The 26,101-nt window shown below is 34.5% G+C and overlaps 1 protein-coding gene across 1 annotated transcript in view; it reads right to left on the minus strand.

Annotated features, from left to right (window-relative positions):
- The window catches only part of CSMD1 (CUB and Sushi multiple domains 1), a 1,037,656-nt gene that overhangs the window by 122,516 nt on the left and 889,039 nt on the right, over positions 1 to 26,101 (minus strand). The window contains exons 37-41 of the mRNA XM_056488498.1: positions 21,617 to 21,721; positions 12,485 to 12,603; positions 7,206 to 7,275; positions 5,022 to 5,138; positions 892 to 1,101 (exon numbers count right to left, since the gene is read on the minus strand). Of these exons, the coding sequence (XP_056344473.1) occupies positions 892 to 1,101; positions 5,022 to 5,138; positions 7,206 to 7,275; positions 12,485 to 12,603; positions 21,617 to 21,721 (621 nt within the window). The remainder of the gene's footprint in view (positions 1 to 891; positions 1,102 to 5,021; positions 5,139 to 7,205; positions 7,276 to 12,484; positions 12,604 to 21,616; positions 21,722 to 26,101) is intronic.

Raw genomic sequence — 26,101 nt, forward strand, 5'->3', positions numbered from 1 at the left:
CCTGTTAAACAATAATTTTTATCTTTGCATCCAAATTTTCTTGCTTTTAGTATTCCTTTCCTCCTCCATCATCCCATTGGAGTGGGAAGGAGGTAAGTAGTTTTGTGGTGTTTAAATGTCCACTGGTGTTAACCCCCAACACATAATTAAATTAAGATCCTAGAATAAGGTGGCATGAATTCTCTCACAGATATCTGAAAATTAAACCAGCCATTCCATTTTGTTTAACTGTTCAGATCCTATGGTGCTCAAATGTTGGTAGTGAGACTTTCAGCAGTTCAGAAATATGCACAAACTAATGATGTTTTGTTGTCACTAATGGGAAAACAAACAAGCAAACAAACAATGAAGATGAAGAGAAAAGCCAACAGTACAGGACAACAAAAAGTTCACGTTTTCAAATACTGATTATATGTGTTAGAAAATTGATACAGGATGTATTAACTGGTGTTTTTTCATTTCCTGGTAATTTTCACAGGAGTCTAGATTGCAAATACGTAACATAGGAAATTATAAAACTTTTCACCTGAATATTTAAAATAAATTTTACCATTGCATTATTGCGTACATTGCACTTTTTATATAAATGGAAAAACAAGACAGTGACTATTAGTAGTATGAATACAAGTGAATGGAATGGAAAGGGTTATCCCCTATGTGACCTTTGGCAAAGAACATCACCTCCTTCTCAGGCTTTTACATCAATAGAAAAAAGACTCTGACTCAATATAATTTCAATTTTAAAAATTCCAACCTATTTATTAAAAAAATCTACAGATTTTAAAATGTTATATAATATATACCAAACATGTTTTCTCAAATAATAATAAACAATTAAAATTTTATTTTTCCTCTCTAACCATAAAGATCATTGTAGTAGTTCATACTTACCTTGGTATGTCAACTTAAATCCTTGCCTGTTTTCTGAATGATCACTATAAAAATGGACAAGTGTTTCATGAGTAGTACTTAGCAAGGGTGATGGGAGTTCCACTCCACTAAACTGGCCAATCATAGAACTGGTGTGGTGAGGCCCATTCTGAATTTCAAGGAAATCATGATTTGCTTCAGTGGAGAAATTCAGAAACTGAATGTGTGCACCTGTAGCATTGAAAAAGGAAGAAAAAAATTGTAACTCATGTTGCCTAATAGTAAAGCATGTAAATAATAATATAATTATTATAGTTGCTACAGGCACTATGTTTATCTTTTAGTCACTATTCAAAGTGGGATGATTAAGTTAAAGAAATAGCAGCTAAGTATTACAAGAGTTGGAGTTTCTGATTTTCTTGGTTACTGATAAATATCATAACAGCACATGAGGAGACAAATGAAAGTATGCCATAAAGTCTATACCAGGGATTTTCCATATTCCTAAACCAATCAACAGAAAGACTCAAGGGAGGGGCAAATCACAAATCCTGCTGTGCCATCATGGTGTGGCCAGGACTCTGCCATTCCAAGTGCATCCCAGTAGCTGGGCCAAGGCCTCTCACAGAGGCTCAGGATCAGCTAGGAACCCAGGAATGTTACTAACAGAGTGACCTTTCTGAGGCAGAAGTTTACCTAGTTCCACTATCTACTCTACCTCCTTTTTCCTGCCCCAAGTCACCTATATTTGTCTCTTTTTCCTTCTAGACTTGTGTCTCTGGACCATTGTGTCTCTGGAGCTGTTTTACCCTACATGCAGCCCTATAAGATGCACTGAACTCCAGAATGGTGACAGGGAATTCAGAGAATTTACCACAAACCCTCTCCAGGAATCAGGTGCTTGAACAAGCATAACATTCAAAACATGCTGAACAGTTGGAATTATAAGCATAATCTCATGGGAAGAGCTGTTTTGGAGTTCTGGCACTACTTCCTGTGGAGTAAGGACCTGAAATCCAATCTTAAATAATATGTATTATATCGAAAGACAAATGAGGGGTGAATCCCTGGTTTGGAAGCCTAGTACCAAGTAACTTGAAACTGCACTTTTTGGGCCTAACTTTGCTCTGGTAGACTATGAAGAACCAACTGTAATAGAATAAAACAGAATTAATAAATGAGTCAACAAACCAGTGTGAAATAGTCAATACTGAACTCTGCTTGACATCCTTACTTAGCTGTAAACATATATTCTTCATCCCAGGAGGGAGCATTATAGATTAATTATCAGGGTTATAGTTACCAGTGTAATTCTCTCAGTCTTTTTTATAGCTGATTTTTTCACCTCTGTGGTTTAAAATTGAATCAATGGTATAAAAAAGATATTTTTTTCCACGAGAAATTAAATAAGCTACCAAATAAACTGGGTTTTATAGAACCCAGGTTATTTATAGAACCCAGTTTATTTATAAAATAGTTTTTCACAAATAGTTTATATGCAAAAATATGGGATTTTTTAGTTCCAGTACCTTCTCTGACCTGTGCAAAGTGGGAGGTACGGAAACAAGTATTTCAGTTGCTGAATAAAAACACTTAATACAGTGCTATCAGTAAAGAGGTACACCCTGAATATATCAGAGTTATAATATCAGCCATCTCGGTATGATATTTGATTTGGCTAGTCTGGCTTGAATGAAATCACTAATTTTACAATGCCCTCTGGCTTTGAGATGATCTAGGACACCAAGCAAGCTGGAAACATCCTGACTTCAGTATCAGCAGCTAGTGATTCCCAACAGAGACTGGATCTCAGCACCACAAAATGGAAAAGATTTGAGCAGCCACTTAATGTTATACCTAAATTGTGAAAGTGACAAGCAGATAATCAAATTTGAAATATTTATAGAGAGCCCAAAAATTGTTTAGCTATTTGAATGAAAGTAATCTACTGTTATGAAATATTCTCTGATGAGCCATGGAGTACCTTTAAAACTGAATCATTCTAATTTAATTTCTGAGAAGGAATTTCTATGTTTAGTTGTATATATTCAGTATAGAAAAGCTTTGTGTTTTAAAAGTATAAAAGTAGGTTTAAAGGTAATTAAAAGAAAAAACCCTACCAAAAGTAGTTTCAAACATGCTAATTTCAATTAGAGAACACACTGTATGTGTCCCCTCAAGACTTAAGTCCAAGTTTATAATATTTGAAAATGTCAATTTGATATGTCAAAGACGAATTTTTCTACAGTAAACAAAATTACATAGGATAAAACTGCTAACTACAGAAAATAAGTCATTATCTGGTCAAACTATAAATAATTATATTACTTCCTGCTTGAATTTCAACAATACTTCCTCTCTCACTTGAATGTACTCTGAATAATGAAAATTCCAAGCTGACGTAATTGTTTTTACAAATATTAATTAATTAACAGCTACCCGAGATCATTTTGAAATCACAACTCACTTGAAAATATATTTTTTCTATTTTGAAATATTTAGATTTTAGTAATGTCTTCTTTTACATGACTGATATATTTTCATGTAATGAAGAGAGCACTATATTTTGGGACACATTTAGCTCCTGCAATTTCATTGTTAGACTTTGTTTAAGCACACAGTTGTTTTGATACAATAGAATGTATATAAACAAACAGCTTTTCAGTACACAAGCTTATACTTCTAATTAAAATAATATGCAAGTAGAAGTACTTTGTAAAAGGTCACATCAATTACAGTTTTTAAACCTGATATGAAGATTTTATATGTGGATTATTTAACAAATACTTGGGGAAAAATATTAGTGTAGGAACTTGGTGGTAAAAAACATCATTTGTATTATTTTGAGGGCAATGATAGATCAGTACTATGAACACTTGTATGTATTAAAACCCTTACTAAACAAAACTATTCTCTTTTCTATTTATAGAATTACCACCACCAGAGACTTTCAGATAAGTGAGAGAAATAACAACAGGATACAAGATGCTCTTGTGCAATTAATTAATGAAATATTTTCTACATGGAAAAGCTTAAAGAAAAGAGCAACTCTGAGACATATGAAGGACTATTTTTCAAAGGCAGTATTGTAATAATCTAATTAGGATGGCATTGCTTATCATTTATGTTTCCTGCAAATGTAGCTGGAGAATGTCCAAACTAGCAAAGGATGTTCTGTCTGTGGTTTTCCTACATTTATAAGGCTACAAAGGCTATCCATAATTATGATGGATCATTTTTAACAGGTGTTCACTGATAAAGGGCAGTGTTCTAAACAGCAGCAAAGTATTTCTACAGATTAACTTAGTAAAATACTGTGAAAGAAGTACAGCCCACTACAAAAATCTCTCTTATGAATGCAAGTGGAGAACATGGAAAATAAACTAACTTCCTTAGATAAGAATAGTAAATTTAGTAACGAGTTCTTAAAATCAATTTTCATGTTGAGCATTGGCACATTGACACATTTACAGTATGGGACATGAAGTTTCCAGCAAGAAAACTTATTCCACTTTCAGCTCTAATAATGATAGAAGACTGTGTTTCATACATGAACTTACAGATTCCCTATTATCTATGATTACCTTTTCAACATAGTTATATTCACTTATTTGTGAAGATATTTTTGTATGACAATAGTTTTAATGCAAATCTAGAAAGATTCTAAATTGGCAACTGTAATCTAGGATTTGGAATACAGTTTGAGAATGCTTTTAACCAAATTTGTAGTTCTAGAAGTAAGGTTTTTTCTATTTTTATAGAACATAAAATACTATTGAAAAAGTCACTTGGAAAACAAAAGACTATTAGTTAATTAAGAAGTCAAAATATTTATTCCATCTGATACATCTTCATGCCACAGAACTCATTTGCTTTGAAATGAGTTTCTGAGACAGGCTGACAATAACAAGTTGCTCTAGCAAAGACACATTTTAAAATTGCCAACCATTTTTATTTCAAATATAGCAAAAAATTATGTAAGTATATATGTACATACATTATTATGTATAATACATTCACTGGATAAAACCTACTTCATATTGGAAGTAAAATATTTATAATAATATCATTTTAATTTATATAAATATATAAAATATATATTTTAATCCGATGATTACAAATAATTGCTCCTCCAATATAAGTTTACTTACCATATCCAATAGGCAATAAAATTTTCCATGTACAATCTAAGTTACTAGGGTAATTTCCAGGAAAACCTGGGCTCAGGATCACTCCAGCCATGTTTGTCAGTGTTCCACCACATTTAGCTATTAAAAACAAGAAGAAAATCACTGTATCTTTTATTAATATCATTTCCTAGCATTTGACATATGCTTAATTCAAAACAGACTTTTCATATTGTTCCCATGACCAGAAGCAGTGAAGTTTATCATAATCACAGCACTCCTCATGAAGGAGATAAAACAAAACAAAACAAAAAGATTCAATTTAGAGCAAAATCTTTACTTAAGATATATGATATGTTCACCATAGTATAACTAGAAATGTGGAGTTGCACATATAGGCCAGGCAGCACATTGTCTCAGCTTGGCAATTACTGTTAAAAACGTCAGGTGCTATGTTGAAATATGTTTAGCAATCAGAGGAAGAAATCTGGAAATAAACTGAATTATGATCCCAAATCATGATGCAGCAACAAATCTATTCCTCAATATAATCAAAAATATAGTTGAATTTAAAAACAAACAAGCAAACACTAACGCCCCCCAGCACAGTTTTTGGTCTTATTCAGAAAGAGGATAGACTTGCTGCATGACAGAATAATTCTTTGCTTTCAAATGGTATGCTTCTATTCAGCAAATTCATGTTTGGAAATTGAAACCCACTTGCATCATTTAGGATGACATAAAGCTAAGCTATAAATATGTGAAGCAAACTGCAAAAAAGTGGCTGAGTTTACACACATGCTAGAACAGTAATATAAAGTAAGAATAACTTCAAGAAATCAAATTAGAATATTGTAATTTATATTTATTATTTGAGGAATCATTAAGGCCTGTGGGTCTTCATGCCAGGTATTACATTGGTACATGATCTGATAATGCAATTGTGATACTGCATTACTTGTAATATTGTAATAATTTTACCGATTTTGGCTTGCATTCTATAAAAATCAACATTTTAAGTGTTAGAGGAGAGGGAAGCGGGAGGGTTATGTTTTAAGGGGTTTTTTTTGTTTGTTTTCTTAGGGGTATTTTAGCTCCCAGGATAGCACAATTTCATTATTCAAGGAGCTCAATGTTTGCAAAAAGGAACTATGTTTAGTATGCAAGGTGAAACACAAGGTTACCATAAAAAGAAAAGAAACAACAAAAGTGCCCAAAGCCCAAAACACCTCTCCTTGAATACATTTTCCATTTCTAAAACTGATTGAAAATGCTTTCATGTCGATCAGAAGTGACTGCTTCTGTAGAAGTTGACAATACAAAATAATGTGTGGGCTCAACTTGACAAGGAATCTTTAAAATTTTTTCACATTAGTGTTGTTTAATATCATCTCAATATTTTGAATTCCTCTTAGATCTGAAACTAACAGGAACAGCTTTTGCTGATTGAATACTGAAATTAAAAGCTTTCACTAAAGAATATATTTCAAAGCTAAAGTGACAGTACATTATGATGGACCTATGCTTCTCACTCCTCACTTCATGCATATTCTTGAAAGAAGCATATAAAAATATAGCATATTTTAAATTTTGCCTAATCAATAAAAAATACCTTAGAAGATTATTTTCTACACACAGAAAACTCAGATCTGTTTGGCTAAGGTCTAAGTATACTTGAAAGGAAAATGCTTTTTAGCTTTAATTTTCAACTCAGCGTCATTTAACAGCTTTATTAGACAAAAAGTGCCAGCCTTTTCTGGGCCCCTAAAACTCCTTTTCATCCCACCACCCCTGAAGGCTTGGGCTTCAGAGCTGCTCTCCGCTGCCTGTTTCTTTAGGAAATCTCCTAGGTGCCCTGCATGAGCCACCTGGCTCCTAAGCTTTCCAAGCTAAGCACACTGCAAAAGGAATCTGTTAACTTCCTCTCCTTTATGAAGATTCAGCCTGATTAAATCAGAGTATTCAGAACAAAGTAAGCAATTGTAAACATGTGGGTTTCATCCTTTGCTGCTCTCAAATATTTTTTAAATAGCATTTAACCATAAAAAGACAATTCCCCCCCTCCCCCTCCCACCATATTTCATAGATACAAATGGAGACTCAAAAAAGTTTTGACTGAAGCAGAATTAAGTTGAGGAACAATGGGCATGACAAGGTCAGGATTTTCTTGTGACTGATGGTCAGAAAACTGAAAACAAGTTTCCATACCAATGCAGAGAGGAGATGGATAGTTCCAGCGTCGAACTGTTCCTGGCATACAAGAAATATGAGAACGGCCCTGTGTTTGGAAAGGGCAAAACATCAGATGAAACATACTCATTTATGGAACCTTCCTGAAAACAGGGCTACAGAGGACCTCCTGGAAAACCCAATCAGTGTACGCTCTTACATCAGACAACTACATAATAATTACATGAATGGAACTCTATTTTCAAATAGTTCAGGTTTTATGTTCTTGTTTTTCTATTGGATAAATGTTCCAAAACAGGTTTCCTCTGGTAACTTGAAAATTTCCTAACTATGTGCACTGATATGGTCTGATGAGTTCACTGCCTGTTTCAATTCCAGTGTATTCCACCTGCAGTGCAAGCATAGTGGTTGATTTTTACGCTGCAATCCGGAGTGAATCAGCCATTGCTCTGTGTGAGTAGTATGGACAGAGAGAGGAGTTTGTTCCACATCTCCTTGCTACAGATGTTCAATGTGGACCATGCCAAGGCTGTCATCAACAAGCAGCAGCAGGCCTTGACCTCTCACATGGGCTCACAACATGACCCACATGCAACATCTTGGCAGACAGCTGTAGAAATACAAGTGCCTCTTTACTATCGTGTTTAATTTACTCTGCCTATTTTCAAGAGAAATCATAAGGACCAGGCAGACTCATGTGGTGGCAGGAAGTAAATCAAGACATGGCTGTAACTTGCACAGTCTAATCCCACATACCTCAGGGTGACAGCCTGGGACCAAAATGCTCCCATCTTTGTTTTCCCTAGGAACAGTTCAAACTGGAAACTTAACAGTAGCACAAAAAATTTGGGTTTTTTCCCTCAATTCTGTCCTTTGTGATAGTCAGGTTATGCATTCTGCTGCTGAAATGCGAAAGTTGAATAAACTGGCAGGAGTGACAGCAACTGATAAAAAGACTGAGACACAGGACTGAGAACAAGGTTTAACTTCTGTTTTAATCACTTGGATATACAAACTCATGCAGGTCACTTAACATCCCTGGTTAATTTTTATCAAGGGTACTATGAGTCTAAAATTTAGTAAGGCCATACATATTATCAATACACTATGAAGATTTATTTAAATTATATTTGTACATAGCAATCATAATTTCATAAAAATAAGAAAAAGAATGAATAGGTAAACTGAAGAAAAAGAAAATCCATTTGAAGACATTTCTTCCACATAATTTGGAATGTTTACATTCCACTACCTTGAATAAAGTTCATATAGAATTGCATGGAATAAAACTCCTTTAATTAATCATTTAGTTAAGTATATTTAGGCAATCATGTTCTGAAAGCCAAACTGAAATACATCCAGAAAATTACTTGGAAGGGAAAAAAAAAAAAAAACAGGATTAGTTTTCACTGAAATAATGAAAAATAAATTAGTCTTTTTCTTCTAAACATGCTCCAAATTGATAATTCAATAAAAATATTTTTTCTTAAAAGCAACCTTTTTAAAGGAAAAAATGTGCACTTACTGTGTCATCTTAGTTACTTGCAAAACGGATGAGTTTTTGAATAATTTAATTAATGCAACATTCCCTGTTTTACTCCCTCTTTCTAGTCATCCATGATTGCATTGTTTTATTTTATTCTCTTTTTCTAGTTTTCATGCTTGTGATGTGAGTCAAGGGGGAAGCCGTAACTTAACTACCACAGCCAGGAAAAATGTAAAATAGCCTATAAAAGATCTTTTGAAAAATAAAATTAAATGATTCCTCTAGCTTCAAGCTTCTTTCCAACAAGAGCACACTCTGATTTCAGTCTTTTAAAGTTCCCTCCTGTGGGGAGACACTTAATCCTACAGCTAGCAATTACCTTTCTTATGCATCTCCAGGTAGTAGTTTAAGCTCTATGACTTTTCTGGTAAGTCTCAATTATAAACTAATCCACAGCTGATTGTTATTGCTAGCTGTGAATATGTTCTCTAAAGACTGAGGATAAATTCACAGCTAGAGTGGAAAAAAAAAGAAAAAGATTTTGAAAAATTATGCTGGGTCTATATTTGTTGAATGGCAAACCTACTGTGCCTCATAGAACATTATTTTCATTATTATTTCTTTTTAATTTGGACCCATTTTTACTTATCATGTCTGTGTAACATGCTATATATACAGCTATATATGCACTTTCTTACAGCCGAGTCCATACACCATTCTCAAGCAATTCTCATCAATATTTTTAAAATATTCAAACTCTTTTCTATTGAATTTGGATATCAAAAGTCTTTGTTTTACACTTTCAACAAGCTCATGAAAGTAGTTTTTATATATGTCAGCTTCCAGAGCTAGTATCATATTTTTAGATGTATTAAAAAAGAGGTTTAGAAGGATGATATTTTAAGAGTAAAGTTCCTGTTCTAAAATAAAATTCTAGTATGAAAAAGTCCTTGGAGGAGTGTGGATGTTTATCTCCAATGTCACAATGAAACAGCTGATTGAGATTAGATGGCTGTTTTTTATATTACATTAATTGTATTATATGTTATTCCATCTCATAGGAAACCATTAGTTTTACAATTTTTTCCTATCAGATCACTGCTATAAACCTAGCCATAAATCAGAGGTTTGTCTAAATATATCAGTCATAACAGCTCAGAAGCATTGTACATAACTTTTCTACAAATACTCAAAATAGGAACCTTTCTAAAAAAAAAAAAATTAATCCAACAACTCTTAAAATACAATTACATTTATTGTTGTGTAACCAAATTTATTACAGGCTGACTTCCAGATAGATTTTGTATTGAAATAGACTGTCCTGAGTTTGCAGATGAATAATGCTAAATTTAGCTCAATGCATACAAAAAAGCCCTAAAAGAACATAGAAGCTACATTTATACTAGTGGAAGTGTGTGGGTGTGGGATTCCAGGGTGTTCCCCTGGCTTCCCTGAGGGAGGGGTCTCAGAGGGCTTGGCACAGTACCCAGGACCCCTGTGGACTGGATTTAAGCCACTGGGAAAAATTACCATCATTGCAGGAAGAACTACAAGTCACAAAAAATAAGTAGAGTATAAATGAGATTGTTAGGAAGCAGAAAGGTGAATTTTTATAAATGTTTATACTAGGTGGCTTAAAGCTAAGATGGAGGATTTTGGGTGCGGTATGTCTTTTCTGTCTTCTTCTTCATGCCATCCATCTTTGGGCCAGGATGGCACCACTGGATTGGCTTGAGAGAAAACTGGACAGTGTTATGTATTGGAAAGTAATTGTAAACATTAGATATGTAATTTATAGTATAAAAGATAAGTCCTGCCCCAAGGGCAGGACAGTGTGCCTTGACCAGCGTGCTAGATAGACCTCTGTAACTCAGAGAAAGAATTCTTTAGATAAGAAAGAATAAACAACCTTGGAAACCTCAGAAAACAGCTTCTACCTTCCCTTCAGCACTGGGGCTGGGAAGAACACAGACTCTAAACCACAAAATGCCCTGCTGTGAGGGATCTCAGGCATAAAGAGACCCCACAGGCAGTGACATGTGGGGTTGAGTGCAAATGCACAGTGCTTTTTATATCTACCTCCTTAACTTTTTTCTTCTGAATTAATCTTTTAAAAAAGTACCACGATGCAAACTGAGAAATAGTCTCTGGTTTGTGATAATTACCACTGTTATATTTCACCTAGGCCAAAAGCATTCCAGCCCTCCACTCCAACAATAAATACTGCTGAAGATGAAATTTCAGTTCCTGTATCTTTGCTCAGCTATAGCAACATAGGTATACAAAATATGTCCTTTCATCATTTACTTATTTTCATGCTGCTTTGAAATAGAAAACTGTCAATGGCTCAATAGAAACTTTTAAATGAAAGTCTGAATCTATTTTGGTGTCAACTTTTAATGACAGATAGTCCTTCTGAAAGGACCATGTCATAAAAATATTATCAAACATCTCATTTTCTTACTAACATGCTAACTACAAGGGATAAGATGAAACAGAGAAAATAAAGTTAAAAACTCCAAAAGTTAATGGATTTATACCATTGGGTATTTTCAAAAAAATATTAATTTTGAAAGAAAAACATTTTTGTAGTTCATATATGAACAATCAGCTGGCTTTTAAGTAACCTACAAACTGTTAAATAAGCAATGAGTGCTCAAGTGGATAGAGAATCAGCTTTGTTGTGCTCAAGTCAAATTTTTTTTTAGTTAGCAGGATACTAGTGTAACAAAATCCTTTTTTTCTATGGATATGGAATGTTCCCAATGCAGGTGTTTCATGTCTTGTAATACAAGTAAAGAGAATGAATTAGTTTAAATACTTGACCTATACCTGCATACATGACTGAAAAGGTGAGCATATTCCCAGTTACTTAGAGAGATGCTTCATATGCATGTGTTCCCACAACCAGCCTAGAGGTAAGATGCTTAGTCTGAATCCTGCAAGAATTTTAGGAGAACGGTAAGAAATATGGAGACCAAAGAAATATCCTATATATGCTGTGGGAACACTGAATTGGCAACCTCAGATGGGGAACTTTATCCTTTAAGGAGTAGAAGTTGTAATGCTTTGCTTTCTCTCACAGATTTTACACTGTTTTGGGTGGGACCTCACTAGCCAAAAGGTTCTGAACTCAGATGTTCTCAATGTATTTTATCAGTGATGGATTATATATAAATAAATTAGAGAAACTAGTGAGGAAAGAAATAATGTTTTTAGTCTTAGATTTACAGTGTGCTGAAATACTTACAAAGAGCAGCTCAATAATATGTCTACCATACTAAACCAGTGTGTGAACAGAGAACATCTCCAATCAGTGAACTAATTTCAAATACTTTTCCATGAAAGATTTTTAAGTGTAGATTTAGCATTAATAAAATTTGCTTTACAAATTAAATTCCACAATTCCTGAACAGAATATGAAATCACACAACGTATATCTACATTAAAATTTCACCTAGATAAAGTAATCCCCCAAAAGGAAAATCACTGTACTCTATAATATAGAACTATAACAATGTTCTAGAGAAAAAAAATTATCCATGTTATTTCAATGTCCATTTTGATGGCCTTTACTGCTCAATGGTATGTTGATCTAAGACAAGATTTGCCAGCCTAGATTTATTGAGGGCCAGAAATGCCACACATTTGTAGCTTCATAATTTGGGAGCACTCACATAGGCTCTACCTACAGCATCTTTATGTACACACTACAGATTCTTCATTAGAATATGGTTTGGGCAAGTCTTTTGGCATTTTATTCCAATCATTCCACAGTGTATTATTCAAAGAAAAAAAAAGAAAGAAATACCTGTAATGTATATCCTGGTTCACACTGAAATGACAAAACATCATTCACCATATATCTATCTCCTGATTTGATCCCATTGCTAGGAATTACTGGTTCTGGACAGGCAGCAAGGCCTACAGCTGGAAGAAACATAAGACAAAAATTGAAATAACACAGATAAAGGGGCAGCAGTTCATCATAAATATTCTCTGCCTTTCCACAGATTTATGGGTATTTAAGAAAACATTAATTAAAAATTCGTTTCAACAATAAAATGAAATTTTGTTCAAAACACAAAAGTTTTCAGAATTGTTCTACAGAATACAAACGGTGTGGCTAAAGCACAAAGATTATGCCCTGTGACTGTAGCAGCTTCTAGGTCACATTGCTATGACACACTACACAGTTTTATAGTCTCCAAAGCAGTACTGGGATTTTATTTTGTTAAAAAGCCTGGGATTATTTGTTTCCTCGTTTTGCTTTAATGGGATTTTTTAATAATTTCTTATCCCTGTGAAGGAAGGGGAAAGAGAAAGAGGGAATACACTTTATGCATATTCTCTCTTTTCAACAATAAATGAGAAGAATTTATTGTGGTTCCTTATTTTTAGGCAATTCCACAGACTATAAAGATGTTTAGACATTGAAAGTTAGCACTTTTACCCAGAAACTAAATCTTTGCATAGGTGTCACTGGATAGTCTGTTCTTAATTATTTTTAAGCCAGGTGTGAGAAAACAAAAGATTAGTTTAACAAAGATTCTCCATGATTAGTAATTTCTCAAATTTGTTCCTAAATTGGGCAGCCTAAAGTACAAACTTCTGCCTTTTGTCAAGTGCATACCACCTTTTTTTTTCCTTGTGTGCCTATCTAAGGAGTCTGTTAGTCAGCATTTTTGAAAATATAAACTTTTCCACCTATGTAAAAATACTTCAAAGGAACAGGACAGTTGAGAAACTGGAGATTAGATTAAATAATTCTGTGCTTTTAAGATTTTCGTTGCAAACACAAGGACCAGAAGAAGTAAGTTCATTGTCTGACAACATATTCTCAATCCCTTTATAATGTTAAACACCTTTTGTGAAAGGCAAAAATCAGTCTAAAATTGAATTTAAATTGTATTTATTAGAGAAAATTACTCCTGGAACATTATCATGTAGATTTTATGTTTTAGGAAAATATGATCCATAGAAGCCAAAACAGAATGGAAATTATTTTCACAATGTGTGAGAAGAGATTTTGAGAATTTATTAGCACAAAATTCCGTAAAGAACAGAGAAACATGATACTTCACTAAATGTGATCCTCTGCATCCTTCGATTCAGCTATGTGAAAAGAAAAAAAAAAAAAAAACAAAACAAAACAAAACAAAACAAAACAACTACTATTCTCACTATCTTCTTATGAAATCTAACCTGATTGGTAACAGTAGATGCAAATGGACTGTGTTTAGTACAGAAATTACATTATTTTTTAATTTATTCTGATACGGGACATTTTAGAGTCAGTTGTCCCAGATAGTTCATGAAACAGTATCTGATATTCTTCACTGAGACCCTAGCCTTTCTAGGGAAAAACGGTTTTCTTACAGGTAATGTTAATCACACATTTTCATATAGACATGGTTTTAACTTTATGCCATAAACCTTCATCACTCAAATATAAATGCCTTACAAATATTAAATGCACAAATAGAAATTTCACACAGTTCCAGTTTTTTGCAGCTCAAGTTTTACCTAAAGTAAATATATTTTTCCTAATAAAGCACATGGAAATCTGAAATAGCTTTTATACTTTCACAGGAAATTTGGATTGCTGTGCCATTTTTTTTTCTTCCCTGCAATTAAGTTCTATTGTCCTAAATGATCCTTGTTTGCCCTGTGCCCTTTTGGTTTACTATATTTCACTTTTATCAGGAATGAAGATAATGACAAGTCATTCTAATTCTGAGTGTAAATCTTCAAGGAATGAAGTACAGTCTTCATAACAAATAATGCAAGAGGTATCAAACAAAAAAAATTAAATTAGCAAATAAAAAGTTATTTAATAGTTGCAAACAATGGGATCTCCCTGAAGTAGTTATTTTTTATACTGGAATGTGTAATTTAGGAAGATACCTAAATGTACGTTAAAAAATTTCAAATATTTCTATCACAGAATTTACAAATTTTAATATTCTTCCAATCAACTTTCAAATGATGTTATGCTGACTTCAAATGGCAACTAGGAGTCTCATGTGTGGTCACTGTGTGCAACTGTAATGTTCCAAATACTCATGGAGATATAGTCATTAACTTCAATGGTTTGGGTTTTGCTGCAGGTTAACCAATACCATTCTTTTGGTCAATCAGTCTGTATTCCACAATACCATAAATGTATTTGTGTCTGCAAAATTCCTTTGAATATAGGTACAAAACAGCTGTGAATATGCATCCACATAAACTGTTTCAGCATTAAGTGAAATGTGATGCCTTGTCTCAGTAATTTTAAATACCATATATAGATTGCTGTTCACTAATTTGTGAATCCAGTGTTCAGATGCAACTTAAGCAAATCAACACTTATTTCTGCATTTTCTTGCCCTTCTCACTCTTGAATAGAAAACAACAATTTAAAATATCTGCTCCAAGATCACTGTTAATAAATAAATAAGCACCTAACAAAACCATAGTGACTAAACTGCTTACAGATATCAATGCACTTGCTGAATTCTGTGAATATAAATTTGAGGTTCACTTCCTGTCATCAAGAAATTTGTATTTGGAACTCAGCATTCCTGTATGTTGAGAGACAGGGCTGCAGGCTTGGGTCTGTAAAAATAAAGTTACTTTTACATATTTTTCTGAGTTACAGAAACAGCTATACCAGTGGCTGCATAGCAACACTAATAACGTTCTTTTAATATAGCTCATTCCATCATTGGCTGAATAGCAAACAGAATTTAAACAGACTGATCAATCAAAAAACCTTCAAACTAACTTTCTATGTAATGCTAGATATTGTAGCATACTATGTATTTATCTTTAATAGATAGAATTAGCTGCTTATACTTTTCATGACATTTTGTATATACTACTATTTTGGAATGATGATGCACATTATAGAATATTCTATGAGAATGTCATAAAACACCCCAATTTTCTTTGCTATACCTGATACTAAGAAGCAATATTACCTTCTAAAAGCAAGAGAAAGTTGAAAGTAGAATCAAATACTATTCTGAATTCTCAATCTCTGTTATTCTAATCATTCCATAGTACTAGCCCAGTGTAATTCAAAAATTGGTTTTGTTATAACAGGTCCAAAAATCAAAAGAATGCTTAAGAGAAAGCAAACAAATTCTGATATCTGGGGACAAACTAGGAAAATTAAATATTCAGAGTCTCTGAAATACATTATTAAACGAGGTTGTATGTGAACAGTCAGTAGTACAGGGAAAACATGTTAAATGTCAAGTCCAAGCAATCAAAAAAGGAGCAAGGATTTCTTAAGTGCATACTTTTCAGAGCCCAGCTTCTGCTATGCAGTGCAAAAGAGAATACATCAATGTCAAGAGTGATAACCCTCTCCCTGACCTTCTTCCACTTACTGTTTGCTAAACACTTTCTTGACTCTGCTGTGGCATAAGACAAACATGCTTTACTTACAAAATTATATCCAATCCTACAATTACCTCAAATTGTGTCCAAACATCACTGCCATTTCTGGCAGAAAGAAAATCCTTGCTGACATATCTGACAATGTGAATGCCCATTAGTGTCCATTTCAGAAAGCTGAGAACTGGACAACACAAGAATGTCATGACAGCTGGACCAAAAGTCATCAGGCTTTTTTTTTTAAATTCCTCCCACACCTATGCAGCTAAAGGAAATATATCATGCTTTATTATATTACAAACATCAAGGTGGAGTGACTTGTTTTTTTCCATTTTGATGATGATGTATATTAAAATCCAAGCTTTCCCTTTCAAAACTTCATGCTCCAGACACTAGCCTAGAAAATGTCTTTATCTCAATGAGTTACTGCAGAGGGGTCAGATTCTTGTCAACAGCTAGTATGTTGTACAGATCTACTGACAGGATCAGGACCTGCTAAATTAAAAATGGCATGTTTATGATTCACACCTGCTTTTACAGGGGGAAAAAGACTTGCACTGAAGAGCCACATTAAAAATCAAATTGCATGAAAGATCTTAAACTGGACCTGTAAAATACAATATGCTACTTGTTATTTTCTTCTTTGCTAGTCTGATTTTTATCTTTTAATTTATTAGATATCTTCATTATAGAGAAGTACTACAAAAGATAGTAAATTGTTTTCTAGTCCCCTTAGCAGTGAATCCTTTATTTCAGCTACCAAGAACCTTCAACACTTGAAAAGACATGAGAGAGTGCTTCAGAAAAAGAGATGTTAATTAAAACTAAGCTTATGTTCTCATACATAGTCCATCATCTTGGTATAGCAGTAAACTAAAAGTTTACAAAATGAGTGATGCTGACCTCTGCCATATATCCTAATTCAAGGTAACACTATTAAAATACTGATTGCATAAAACAAGATTTTTTTTTACTGAAAAATTTAATTCTAATCCCTAAATGTGGAGAGATAGATAGATAGACAGACAGAAGATACATACATATATACATACATATAGACATTTGTGGCTTAAACCTATATATCAATACTCAGCATATATTGAATTTTTTGAGTTTTACAAAAAACAAACTCGACTTTAACCAAGAAGTTCAAGCAGCATGGTAAGCAAACACTCAATAATTCCAGATTTTTTTATTTTTTCATTTGTTGGAATATTAAGGAAAACATTTAAACTACCTCTGAATTAATAAATGAGATTTTAAGACCAAGTTTAAAAGATCAGTGGCCACAAATACAGTGGAATTAAACAGTCAGTTTCTAAAACACACCATTTAGATAGTTGGTAGTTCCTTCGTTCATTAGATTAAAAGGAATTCAATCAAATAACAGGGATATTTTTCCTTCCTACTGTTGTACATATTAGGAATGCAACAATACACTCTTTGATTGGACTTGCTGGTGGTTGTGAAAATAATTAGATTTGGTATTTATTCTAGCACATGCATATGAAGGATTAGTTAAATGACTAAATCTTATCTTTTCTCCAGTAACCAGTTGCATATTTTACTGCTCTGTTAATCAAAGGTTGTTGTAACCAGTTTAAAAACCTATAGTCCTTGTGAAATAATAGGAAACATCACATAGCCCTCAACAATACTTACAATTATGTTGTGACCAGAATGACACTTTTTCTAAGGCAATGACCAATTATTCCTTTGAAATTGATTTTGTGTATCTAACTTGAAAAACAAAACAAAACCGAAACCCAAACACGTGAAAGAGCAAAACAAACAATAAAGAAACAAAGGGAAAAAAATCTAAGTCATCATTCTCACCACAGCATACAAATTTAGTAGACCACTTAACTTGGGCAAATGAACTTTTACATTCTTGATGTCTTACACAAAAACATCTTAAAGTAAATGACAGAATTATATTATTCATGTAATGATTTTTGTGTTTTTGAAGGCTGTAAAGGAAACCTATGCATTGCCTAGATTAGACATAGACTTAGGTTTGCAGGAGCAGACTGTTCAGACCCTTCCCATGAAAATAAAGACATACATAGAAAAAACCTGTAAATGGACAAGACAACAGAAAGACATTGTTAAAAGGAAGAAAATATTTCAAGAAATAAAATTATTCTTATTCAAAGATTTAAATTATCTTCAAATATTTATAAATTGAATAAGCTTTCATCAGTGGCTGAAGCTTTTATAAAGTATCTATGAATTTTTATGAAGTTACTTTGAAACCATATACAGTGTGGAATATAAGATATGTGATCAAGGGTTAGCAACCTAGATATATCTTACTGAAGTAAAGTTTTCCCTAGCATAGTGATCCAAACCCAGGCATGCTTATAGCATTTACACAGGTGAAATATCTTTTAAGTAGAAATACTTATCCATTTATTCTAAAATATGATGTGAAATTTGTAGAGGCATAATTTTTATTGTGTGTAAATAATGTGGTAGTGACTTAAGGACGCTCTCCTTTCTTGCACCTTTCTCCTTGCTCCTTGGAGTTTCTTTGGGGATGAAGGGAATGTTCCTAAATAATTCTTACTTTCTAATGCTGTTATGAAGACTTTTTATATAAGGACATCAGGGTTCTGCAGAATACTGGAATGGTTAGTTTAGAGCAGTTTCACCTACTACCCTAATCTGTAATGTATATAAAAGGTAAAGCTAGATGAAACACTTCTAGGTCCACTTTGTGTATTCCATCCCTGCTGTAGTCTGTTGATGTAGGATTTGAATTACAAATTTGGACTTGATATGCTAAACAGCTTCTTATCGTGAATGGATATTTTTCTGTTAATATCTATAGCTGGAAAACTAATTGTGTTCACTCAAATTCCTTCTAGTGGGAATTGTCTTCCCACTAGAGAATTAATTATATCACAGGCTCAGAGAATATGCTGATTTGGAAGTGACCCAAAAAGATCATCAAATCCAGCTCTTGACCCTGCACAGGACACCCCAAGAGTCACACCATATGTCTGAGAGAATTCTCCAAACACTTCTCAGACTCTGTCAGGCTTGGTGCTGTGACCACTTCCCTGGGGAGCTGTTCCAGTGCCCAGCCACCCTCTGGGTGAAGAACCATTTTCTAATACCCAACCTACACCACCCCTGGCACAACTTCAGGCCGTTTTGTTGGATTCTGTCACTGTCAGCACAGAGCAGAGATCAGGGTCTGCCCCTCCTCTTCCCCTCACAAGAAGCTGTGACTGCAGTGAGGTCTCCCCTCAGTCTCCTCCAGGCTGAACAGACCAAATGCCCTCAGCTTCTCATACAGCTCCCTCTCAAGCCCTTCACCAACATCCTGGACTTCCTTTAGAAATTTTTAATACCTTAATGTCACTTTTAGGAGTTGATTGTCCTTCTATACTCTGCCCTGGTATGGCCTCACCTTGAGTACTGTGTGCTGTTTTGGGTATTGCAATATATAAAGTGTTCTCTTCATATTTAAGAAGTTAACTGTTTCAGGACTAACACACATTCACTGGCTGTTTCCTTAGAATATGTTTTAGTAGTCTTGGTTCTAACAATTTATTGTTCTTGTTATGCAAGGAACAATAAGTACACAGCGACTTTCTCTACACCTCCTACTCAGGTAATATTTTCACATTCATGCTTTTTCTTGATCTGAAAAGATGACTGCTTAATATAAATCTATAAATTCTTGCTGTGGGAACTTGCTCAGTTTCTGCATTCAGTCACACAGAAAGATGCTGTATTCCTACTAGCCCTGCAGAGACCACGGAGCCAAGTAAGAAACAATTCTTTTCTTTCCTGTCAGACTATCAACAGAATAGCTAATCTCAACATTGCTACCTTGACCTGTACTGAGGTGCACTTCTAAGAAACAATGGCCTTGAGATATTAGCATCACTGAAGTCCAATAAATACTTTAACAGAGCATAGTTGGGAAACTGGCAATTAGGAGAAAAGCAAAAGTATAAATCTAAGCAATTTTACTTGTTAACTAAACAGGTTTTTCACAGGAGTTGCAGGGATAATAAAACTGATGCAGTAATATATAAAAATGAAAAATGTTCATTCTATGAATTTCTAGAATTAATGTGTAATTATTTATGCTTCATATGGAAATATACTTTCACTGTAGATTAAAGAGAAACACTGGAGGAGGAAAATAAGATGACCAACTGTGGAGGAGGAGTCCCCACGAAAAAAGAAAACAAAACAAAAAACCCAACAACAACAGCAACAAGAACAACAAACTTTCTCAAAACAGTAGATTCTAAAAAAAATCCTGCAGAGGTAATACTCGTATTTTCCTTCTACATCCCCACTGGAATGATTCTATTAAAATAACCCCTACAACACACTTGCATATAAATGCTTGAACTATGCAGGGAATTAATTGAAAACATAGGACTGTCTTGTGACTACAGTCAGATTAAAATATTTATTATGAGCTGAAAATCTAGTCTTTCAAAATTTTGTGCAGTTTTATGCTTTCTTTACGAATTTTTATCTTAACCCTAAATAGAACTTATCAAAAATCATCCATGTTTATTTACTTATGTGTACTTCTTCAAAATATTAAAAACAACATTACCATTTTTAGATACTATTCTTGGACTCAATGAAATTTAAAAGCTAACTATTTCCAAGAAAATTCTTGAATGGCCTTTGAAAAAAGATAAGATGCTTCAAAAATTATAAGGATTTACTTTGTGACCTTCGTCTAAGCACTCATCAGACTGTCAACTCATCATACTACTTTTTAAATAGTAGACTATTCGCAATACCTATTTCCAGTTAAAATCACAAGGTATGAAAGCACATGTACTGTATTTACTATTATTATATAGTATTTTAAGCTTTGAAAAGTTGTAATAATATGAACGTGTTTGAATAAGATATGATTATGTGAGGTAATCCACTATGTTTATAACTCCACACCTCTGTATTTTAGAATGGAGTTTCTCACAAAACTTACAAAAAGCTGACATATAGCAGAATTTGCCATGAAAATTCTTAGATTGTTCTATTTATACCACCAGTGATTTACCAAGATAACTGTTGCGTTTTCTTGTAGCTCCGGGATTAAAAGGTTGATTTTGTTTTTTTTTGCAATTACAGCAATTTTTTGAGAGAAAATAATTTGACAGAAAGAAAAGAACTTCAAGGCATAAATATATGCACATATTAATAGGAAAAAACATGTTATCTTCTCTGGATTTATCTATTTCCAATAAGAGAAATTAAATCTTTCTTTTGTCACCTAAATTTCAGAACTAAGATTAAATAAGTTAAGAAAACCCCCATCAATATTAAACCTCTCATTTTAATTATGAATTTCCACATTGATTTGTTATGTGCTACTAATGTGTGAAAGCTGCTCTCCATCAATTTCATTCAAAATTTCAGTTCAACAGATACCACTTATACAAGGCTTGGTAGTCAGGAAAGAAAAAAAACCACAACAAATAATCAAGCAAAAAGCATAATGTAAAATATCAGTTTCCCTTTCTATATGTATATTTTTCCCGAGTAAATTTCAAAAAACAAGGATCCTTACTTTTGTATTCCAGGTGAAAACCTGCTGCTGCCACACTAATGTCAGAGTGAAAATGAAGGTAAAGTTGATTGGAGGTACTATTCAACAATGCTGGCACAGTTGTACCTGGAAAAATAAAAGTTATGGAATAAACTACAGCATGTTGATCAGAGTTTTGTATTGAGAAGACAACCAGGACTGAATCAGACAGACTCATTTTCTTCTCATTACAGACACGGGAACCTCAAATATTCTGCTATGTTCTGCCTTGTATTCTTCTGAAGTTGTAGGAAAAGTTTGATTACAAGCTATAAAAATAAGAGGCTATGTAAGTACAAAAAAAGAGATCGCATCATGTTTAGATGAAACCTTATTGACTTGGGCAAAAATAAAAGAGATAGAAAAATTAAATCACATAAATAAAGGATTTGATTATGACAACAAGCTCAACGGCCATTTGAGTGTTTCCCCACATTTCTATAAAACCTGCAGTACAGAACAAAGCAGTCCAGATTTTTTCTGTGTGTACTCCACACCTTCTTCCTACAATAATATTTCAACCACTTATGCTAATTCAGAGGATATGACAGAAAATGAAGCAGCAGGTACAACACATTGAAAAAAAAAAACCAAAAATACAACAACAACAAAACAAATAGTTTTTACTGATTCAAATATCTATAATAAAACTGTGTGTGCTACACAACGAGCTTATCATTAACCCTGGATACATTCTTTGACACTGGAATTGCTAAGTCTGACACACACTGATTTTATTACTACATGATAGCATGTAATTCATATTCTGCTGTCTAAAGCTAGAAGACCTACTGAGGCTAAAACTTACATCATTTTCTACAATTACTCTCAAAGACAGTATCAAGCAGCTAATGAACTTCAATGGTGGATGCATAAGAAAAACTCAAATTTCCTGTAGGGCATTTTCTGTTTCTATAGTAACTGTGAGCAACCTAGGTATAAGCCTGAAATTTGGGATTAAAAAGAAATACTGAAAAGAATTATCTCCCTAAGCCAACAATCTAAACTAGGAACTGGAAAATACTTTTATATCTAAAAATGAATTAAGCAAAATCTTGATATAAATGGAAGAGCTGAAAGATGAGAAGCTGGCATTTAAGGAAGGTGTTTACTGTCTGACATAGAAACTCATCATATTGAAATTCAGACAATACAGAGCACTCAGATCATATGATATTACTCTGGAGTACAGAAAACAGTGGAGCATCTTCCTGGAAGAAGGACTTTTCATAGTATCTGTTAAGGAAACCTCCCTGTCTGACCATTCAGACAGGTTGGTCACACTCCCACCAGGGACCAGAGTCCCTTCACAGGGGGCAGCTCCAGTGATCCAACGGGTCCCTGTTCCACAGCCTGCACACCCCACCCTCACAGTCACACCAGGATCCCTCACAGATTACACAGCAGAGTCTTGGATGTCTTGCTCCACAAAGCCACTTATTCATAGTGCACTTACACTGAAACAGCTCAAGCTGATGCCTCCAAGGAGAAACCCAACCAAGAAACCACTGGGATTTTGCACCCTCCCAGTCCCACCACTCACAAAAGTCTCTTCCTCCCTAGTCCTCAGCTCCTGCCATGTCTTTGAGTGTCCTCTCACCAGCCTGAACCACAGGTCCCTGGGCCCCATGCTGTGCAAGGTGTTGGCAGTTCAAGTCCTCTTGCTTCAGGCTTCACCACCCAGAGCTCCATGAGCAGCTTGAACTGCAGCTGCTCACGCCCCTACTGGCACAAACTGTATTCCTCAACAGTGTCCATAAAGAATTTGAAATTTATTTCAGGATGTTTAGGGCGTCCTATAACAATGAGGATGTTAACTCATAAATGCTATTACACTCTTTAATGAGCAAAAGTCACCTGGCAGTTCTGTTGTTCTGTTACTTTGTAGAACCTGGTAACATTTAACACCAGTATTTTACTTCCTTAAAGGGTGATATTCAAAGAGAAGAGAAGTCAGATCCTATTGTACTGTGGGAAATAAATGAGGCTAGTTTTAATTCTTATAACTGCCACATACAATGGCATCATGCAGGCTGGCTATCTGTCACAAATGGAATCCCCAGGGACTGATACTGTCCCCACACTGTTTCAATATCTTCAGAAATTATGTGGGTGGTGGGATTGAAATCACCCTCACCAGATTTGCTGGTGACACTGAACTGAGTGGAGGGGCTGACATGTCAGGGAGACCGAAAGAGCAGACTAGCAAGAACAGTATATGAACTTTGACAGAGACAAGTCCAAAGCCCTGCATTTGAGTGGTCAGGAAGCAGCCTTGCTGAAAGGACCTGGGACTGTTGCAGTGGATATGCTGAATATGAGTCAGCAGCGCACTGCTGCAGCAAAGAAGGCAAATAGGTTCCTGAGCTGCATCCAGAGGGGCGTTACTAGCAGAGATAGAGAAGCAATCATGCTGTTCTTCTCAGCACTTGTCAGGCTTTGTGTGAAGTATTGCGTCCCATATTCTGGTCTTCCCAATGCAAGAAAGGCAAGGACAGACTGGAGAGGTCCAAGGGAGGACCATAAAGATGATCAAAGGCTGGAGAACATACCCTGTGATAAAAGACCAAAGGATTTAGCTCTCTTCTTCCTGAAGAAGAGAAGGCTCAGAGGGGACCTCATCTCAGTATTCCAGTACCAAAAGGGCTCCTCACTTCACTGAGAGCCACAAGGAGAAGACAAGGGACAAGAATAAGGGAATGTTTCATCATAATATTAGAAAAACATTTTTACAGTGGAAACAACCATGCCCTGCAGCAACCACCCAAGCAACATGGTAGAGTCCCCATCACTGGAGGTTTTGAAGATACAACTGGACAGAGTGCTGGACAATAACATCTAGGTTTCCTTTCTTACAAAAGGTTGAACTACATGATCTTGTAAGGTCCTTTCCAGGCTGGATTGTTCTATGGTTTATGATTCTATGATCTAAGTGGAATTCTGTTGTTCACTTGCTAACCTCTGCCTTTTCTGGGATTTGGTATATGAAGTATGGAAGATATTGGTATTATCCTATTTGTTTTGGATTTCCTTTACTGTCAGTAGAGAGAAATGGTACTTAAAGGGCAGGAGCAGATATTGTTGATGATAGCTTAAGTGTAGATATCTCCATGCTACAGATGTGTAGATATCTAATGCTCGTGTATCATGGCAGGATACTAGGAATCCTACAGACTTATTAACCTTTTGATTGAGAATGTGTAGTCTGGAAAATAGGCAACTCTGCTAGGAAGCAGTAAATACATACAAGTTTTGCCTAAAGGCTAAAAAGGAACGAGGACTGATAGGTTTTCTACTTAAATGTTACATTATGGTATTATTACAGAAGATTGTGTACCTTTCAAGTATCAGCAATACCAACAAAGAGTAGTGTAACTCATTCCAGAAGTAAACAATACACTGAATGTGTGAGTCTATGTAGCTATCTAAGAAATTTCCAGGCCAGAACAGAGATGAATGGTCATTTTGAGCATTTCTTGGATTAGCACAAGCGTACAGCATGGATCACATCTTACCTAATTTCTTTCTAAATTTAATTACCATCTAAGTATAGATTCTCCAAATGTTAACCTCAATGGCTACTGTATTTGTGTTCTATCTCTGTATATGTCAATACACAATCAATACACACACACATATATACTCATGTATATATTCAAAGGAAGGATATGCTGTACACATCATGCAGCCAATGCTCTATAGAGAAGAGGGCTGCACTGAGCACACAATGAGCTCAAACAGGTAATCTCAGTCATGCAGGAATCCTGGAAGTGATTACGGACTGGTCAAAAACAAAGAGACTCAAGTGAATTCACCTTTCCAAATCAACTCTGTGACACAATTAGCACAAAGTAGTCAGTTCTTTGTAATTGTACACCTTTACCTCTTGAATGTGTATTTAGAAAATAGAGGAATCCACAGAGAGTGAATCAGAAGACAACGAAGAAGACAATTTCTTTCTTAGTGAAAGAAATTTTACCACTCATGAAATCACACCTGGAATTCCATTTCAATGTCACATCATTGGTTAATTTTTGAGATCAGAAGATTTCATGTCCTCTTTACATATTCCTTCCCATGCAGAAAAATAGCTCTTCATTTTAAGACATTCATTATACAAAAGACAAATCCACAATAAATTCATGATATTTTATCTCCAATGAAATATTTCTAATACAAAAAGATGTCTTTTTCACTTTTCCTGGAAATTAGGAAGGTTTTTATTTTAAAGATCACACACTTATTTTGTAGAATAGGGAAGTGCTTTGAGTTTGAGTATTGTTACATAGATTATTGTTAAATGCATAATTTAATCTGTTCTTTATCCAATGGGTCCAATATATTTGCCACATAATTCACTTCCAAAAGTAGATTAATTTTCATACTTTCATTTTCCTTACTGCCAAAGAGCCTTGTTACTAGCATTTAATATAAAATGCTATAATCTTTTGGACTGGGTCTGGCTTG

The sequence above is a fragment of the Oenanthe melanoleuca genome, chromosome 3 (assembly GCF_029582105.1).
Source record: "Oenanthe melanoleuca isolate GR-GAL-2019-014 chromosome 3, OMel1.0, whole genome shotgun sequence".
Lineage (NCBI taxonomy): Eukaryota > Metazoa > Chordata > Aves > Passeriformes > Muscicapidae > Oenanthe > Oenanthe melanoleuca.